Source organism: Antrostomus carolinensis, unplaced genomic scaffold (assembly GCF_000700745.2).
Source record: "Antrostomus carolinensis isolate BGI_N321 unplaced genomic scaffold, ASM70074v2 scaffold30505, whole genome shotgun sequence".
NCBI lineage: Eukaryota > Metazoa > Chordata > Aves > Caprimulgiformes > Caprimulgidae > Antrostomus > Antrostomus carolinensis.
The window spans coordinates 810-6,639 of NW_010314784.1; the positions used below are offsets into that span (position 1 = coordinate 810).

The 5,830-nt window shown below is 55.9% G+C and overlaps 1 protein-coding gene across 1 annotated transcript; it reads right to left on the reverse strand.

The window, feature by feature from the left end:
- Nucleotides 1-488: 488 nt before the first annotated feature.
- On the reverse strand, nt 489-5,477 carry FANCG (FA complementation group G; the record flags this gene model as incomplete). Its single annotated transcript, XM_010167765.1, has 9 exons — nt 489-606; nt 955-1,069; nt 1,897-2,034; nt 2,733-2,788; nt 2,924-3,261; nt 3,725-3,791; nt 3,992-4,152; nt 4,819-4,965; nt 5,347-5,477. Coding segments are annotated over 9 exons (1,271 nt in total), but the record flags the coding sequence as incomplete, so codon positions are not given.
- Between the last annotated feature and the right edge of the window lie 353 nt (nt 5,478-5,830).

A 5,830-nucleotide genomic window follows, 5' to 3' on the forward strand; every position in this document is an offset into this window, starting at 1 on the left:
TTGGTGTGCTGGATTTGGGGTGATGCAGCCCTAGCCCCCAGCACTAATGCCTGCTACTTAAGGCTACATTGGTGTTAAAGAGTTTATTCCTGATTTTGGCGACAGGTAGGACAGATCATTGGACAACTCTGTGTTTTATGAGACTGTCCGGCTCTGTCACCATCTCCCTGGAGCCCAGAGCTGGCTCTGCCACACAGAGGATGAGATCTCTGCCCATCATCTCCCATGCAAGCCAGAGCACAGCCCATGTGCTCACAGCAGTTCCAGGCAACATCAAGATCCTGACTGCAAAGGTTTCCTCTGGAAAGAGGGCACAGAAAACACTTAAAACTAAACAGAGCTGAGGGTTTTATTATAAAAGGTGATCTATTCTGTTTCAGTCCTTTGGGAATTCAGCTTTATCCAAGAGTAATTCCGAGTCTTGGAGAAGTCTTTAAAGGCTTCATGGGGGGAGACTTCAGCAGGTGGTGATGGGGAGACTGACCAGGTTAGCTGGAAAGGTCCTGGTTTGAGGCCCTGAGGTAATCCTGTATGCTTCTGGCAAGAGAGTCACCGTGTGGGAACATCGCCTGTTCCAGACACGAAACCAGGTACAAAGGGAAGGGCCTGAAAGAGAAGGGAGGGAGCGTCACAGCAAGGTCTGTGGTGTACCCTCGCCGTGGTCTGACGAGGAAGTTTGCCCCCCAGTGTTGCCCCCAGCCTCTGCCCTCACATTTGCCACCACAGAACCAGGCTTTGGCTCTGTGACAGCTCTTTTTCTGTGTCCCTGCAGAGCCACAGCCTGTGGTCTCTCAGAGCAGACGTGGGGGGTGAAGCTCCTCAGACACATCTGAGGAGCGTGGGTGCGGACTGGCAGGAACTGAGCTAAACTGTCCTCCCCAGTTTGAAACACCAGCTGCACTGCTGGAGCTCTCTTGTGCGGCCAGCTGAGATCCCATCCCTCCCTCTACACACCTTCCCTCCTCCTCAGGAGGGCTCTGGGAGAGCTTTTGCCAGCAAGCTGCTGCCTCCTGCTTTCGGTTCAGTTTCCACAAGGCCTGCACCAGGTAGGAAGTGGCAGCTGGGTCACCTGCAAGACACAAAGGGGATTGAGCCCTTAGCAGGGGAGGAGAAGGTTCCCAACGCTGCTGTGGGTTGCAGAACGTTGCAAAAGAAGCTGGTGAGGGAGGTGAGCGTGGGGAGAGGCGGTGTAACAGGGAGGAGACTGTCTGGCTGTGTCACAGGCTCCAATTAAGCCCGGGGCTGGAAGCCAAGGCAGATGGCATCAGCCCTGTGGCACAGCCAGCCACGCCTCTGTTTGGACACAGGTTGGGGTTCTCCTGGGAGGCAGGTCTGCACCCCTGAAGGGAGGGAGCCCTGGTCAGGACTGGGACCAGCAGGTTTGGCAGATCCTGGTGAAGCTCACACCCCACCAGTGTGTCAGCACAGCCGAAGAGGGTCACCCTGGAAGCAGCGCCAGCTGTGCCTCAGCTGTGCCCGGGACACACACAGCTAGCTCCCTGCTCTGCTCCCAGGCATGGACATGCTGCTTCCTGGGATGAAGTGAGAGTCCAGCTGCTGTTCTGGGAAACCAGACCCTCTCTGGGAGAAAGCTGGCCGTACCAGGCTGGGGTTTGGGCAGGAAGAAAGAAATTTCCAAGCTGTCTGAGGGCACAGGTTGTGGGGAGGGTTCCAATACGCTCCTCTGACAATAGTTTTGGTCCACTTCTCCAGGGCAGTGAGCTCACCAGGCCCCAGAGAAGCATCTCAAATACATAAAGTTGCTAGTAGCCCTACTGTAGTCCTTGATGTTTGAATAAGTTTGGTCTAAGGCTTAAGACCTTTCTGCTCAGCAAAGTGACCCAGGGCAAAATTTATGGATCTCCCCTCTGTTCCTCACCAAAATGAGGCTCTTACCTGGCGAGATCTGCAAACCGTGCTGGAAATCCAACAAGGCTTCCTTGTGCCTCCCCAGCTCCAGGAACTGTGTACCTCGCCCGATGAGGGAGAGCAACCTGATCTTCTGGAGCACCTCAAATTCTGGCAGGAGATTCTCTGGCACAGAAAAGATACACACACCTGCAGACAGCATTCTCCACATCCCAGCAGGCTGAGCCCAGTTAGCAGTCTGGATGGGCTGCTCATCTTCCAGCTCCCCAAGCCCTCAGTGGCAGAGCTCAGCTTCTCTGCCAGGCTGGGAGAGGCCAGGAGGTGGCAGAGGATGAGAGCGAAGAACACCGAGAGCTTGGTACCTTACATGGCTGTGATGATCAGTGACCTGGGCAGCAGCCTGGCCTTCAGCTGCCCATCTGCACAACTGCTACAGATCTCTAGTGTTCAAGGCCAGGTTGGATGAGGCTCTGAGCAACCTGGTCTAGTGGAAGGTGTCCCTGCTGATGGCAGGGGGGTTGGAACTGGATGGTCTTTAAGGTCCCTTCCAACCCAAACCAGTCTGTGATTCTATGATCTCTTCCCTGAAATCTGGATTTGAGAAGCTTCCTGGTTCACAGCCCATTTAACTGTCACTTAGACAGTGGGTCTGGAGACAGAGCCGAGGCCAAACCCTGCTCCACCCAAACCAGCCAGTACCTTCAGAAGCTCCATCATGGCACACAGCTCAGCACACTGGGACAAGTACTTCCTGCCAGAGGTGATGCCGTGCCTGGCCCCTTGCCCCTGTACCCACTGCTGCCAAGCACGCAGATCCCACCCCAGCCAGGCCCTGCACAGGTCCCAGCCCTGCAGTGTCCTACCTGTTGGTTCAATGCCAGACCCACAGAGCTGGACTCGCAAGAGATCACCAAGGCACCTGCGGGTGGGAGGACAGAGGAACTTTGGTACCAGCCCTGGGCTGGGAAGCCAGCTGTCAGGCCACCCCCTGTGCCACACTGCGCTGTCCCCTGCCAGCCGTGGCTGCCCCCTTCCCCCAGTGAGGTTCCGTCACCTGCTGAAGTGCGTTATGGCCTCCTTGCTCTCGCCCAGCGCGGCCCATGCCCAGCCCTGATGCAGGTATCCAGCTGCTCTCCAGGCAAGGCAGCACAGACTCTCCTTCTTCTGGGACAGGAGTCCACCCACCAGCCCTGCCCCTGGTGAGGGACACTCTGGCTGCTCCAGCCTCTCCTCCACTCGTAGCATCCGTGGGATCAGGTCAGTCGTTCGGCTGATGACCTCCTCGCACAGGGTGATGGCGTCCTGGTGCCTCCCAGCCTGCTCCAAGGCAGATGCTGCTTCCAGGAACACCTCAGGGATCCTGGGCAGAGCTGAGCTACCATCCAGGGGCACCTGGGGAGCAAAAGCGATGTCAGTGCTCAGACACAGAGCACTCAGCCAAGTGGAATGACCCCGTGCTTACTGGGAACCCGGAGCTGCTGCCCAGCAAAGCTCAGACCCACTCCCACAGACACTGGAACCTGTCGGAGGAGGCAGAAGCTGCGAAGCACCAACAGCTCAGCCGAGTCAAGTTGGCAAATCCCTACTCTCAAAGTGAAGGACATCCAAAGCCAGTCCAACTGCTGCTCCCCACAGGGAAGGGGAAGCTCATTCTCCAAATAGCAGTGGCAAGTGGTCTCTGTTGTGGATCTAAAGGCAGACATGCCACAGGTCAGGGTGCCAGCCCTACACCTCACATCTCAAACTAGACACTGAAACCCGGAGTCCAGGAGTAACACCTGTGCCCAGGCGTTGGGAAAGGGACCCAAACCTCATCTACCAAATCACCAAGGGAGCTCTTCACCAGCACACCTACCTGCTGCTGCAGACCCTCCTGAAGCAGAGCTAGAAAATCCAGGTAATGTTCCACTGCATCAGCCACCCTGCAACAGGGACAGGACATGTAGTGGGAAGAGCAGAGGGACAACCAGGTGGAACCTGGATTGCCAGCCCACAGGCTTCTCCCTGCTCTGGATTTGCTCTGCTTGTGATACCCACGCTTTGAGCAGACCTACAACAGCAGGACTGAACTGGATGATTTCCAGGAGCACAGGGAAAACTGCAGCATGTGGAGAGCTGTTACCTCCCGTCCTGGAGACACCGCTGTGCCAGCAGGTATTTCACTTCAGAGGGCTGGCGATGGCGAAGGAGAGAAGCCAGTAATGGTGTGTGGACAAGGAGCTCTGTTCGCATTAGGAAATGTGGACTAGAGGAAGAAGCTGCTGGAGGGTTTTTTTCCAGAGCCTGGTGAAACAGGAACAGAAAAAACGATCAACACAACACTGGTCAAGACAAGGGACAGGCAGAGAGATCTCCACACAGCATCAGGAGATTTGCAAGATCACCTCAGGTTTTTAGTTCATGGTGCTGCCTGGAACACCATCTCCCATTATAGCCACAGACCTAGTTAGACCAGATCTTGGGCCATTCCTAACGAGAGAGATACCTCTCCAAACACAGCTGTGTTTGTATCTTATGTATTTCACACAGCTGAAGGTGTCTGCTGCTGCGACCCGCTCCTCCCAGGCAGAACAACGTTGCCACAGCCAACACACATCCCCGCAGCCACAGTCTGCCTTTTAAAGGCCTCTTTGCTATTAGAGACTTTATTAAGAGACTGATACTTTCTGACATAAAAGTGAAACCTCTTCTCCCAAGCCACCAAGAACGTGAACTGGGACCCAAAGGTCCTGCCACATCCAACAGCCAGGTGCTGAGCAGGAATTTCAGATCAGGCTGGGCTCCTTCCTGCCCACTGCTGAAGGCAGGACCATGGCTGGATTGCTGTAGTCCACTTTGGGGACCCCTCCAGGGTCAAAAAGCCCTGCCTAGAAGGCAGGAGCCTGCTTGAAGCTCTGTACAGGTGCTACTGGGCAAAAATCATCCCAGAACTACAGGAAGCAGACAAACCTCGTAGAGCAGAGCCAGGGCTTGCAGCTCTGCATCGGTCTCCCCCAGCTCATGGTACACTGCTGCCACATGGGACAGGGCAGGAAGGCACTGGAAGTCCACCTGGAGGGCCCGTTTCAGGTGCTGAAGGGCTGTCTGAGGCTTGCCCTAGTTAGATGGGAAGAGGTGCACGTTGCAAGGACATCTTGCTGACAACTTTACTGTCTGGTGGGATCCAGATCCCTGCTCTGCTTCCCCAGCAATCACAGTAAGCACAGGCTTTAGGCAAAGGCAGCCCTCCTCAGGCTAGTGTTTGAGCTTCTCTCTCTGCAGCCACTCTTGGCACTCACCCAAAATCCCTTCCTGGATTGTGCAGCTGTCCAAGGAGGTTAGGGCCAGAAGAGGAACTTCTGCTCAAGACCCACCCCCTGCTTCCAGCAGCAGCCTAGGACCACGCAGAGGCAGCGTGGACACCAGCCTGAGCCTCCCCACCCTGCTGGTGGCTGCAATCCCCTCTCCCTGCTGACAGGGGACAGGCCCAGCCGTTACCATTCGCTGAGCGCAGCAGCTGAGGCAGGTGTAGATCTGGGCCAGGACCCTCTTGGAGCAGAATCCTCCTGCAGCCTCCTGAAGGAGAGAGAGGGCGGTGGGGAAGTTCCCAGCTTCCAGCTCCTGCAGCCCTAGGACAGACCCAACAACTCAGCTCGGTGGTTCCCCTTCCTGCCTGGTCCCCTCTGCACCCAGCAGTGGCGCAGCAGGATGGTGCCAAGCTGCCATCTTTGGTTTGATGATGTTGCAAGAGAACAAGGCACTCGATGGAAACATCCAGCAGAAATAATAGCAGCTTCCAAGCCCAGATACTGAGATGTGAGCCTTGGCCCACAACAAGGCCAGAGGCAGGTGCTGGGCAGGTCCAGCTGCACACTGATCCACAGTGGCAGGGGTGCAGATGGGGAAGCACACACAGAAGCTCAGAAACTTTTTCCAGCACATCTGGGCTATTTCATAGAATCACAGAACCACAGACTGGTTT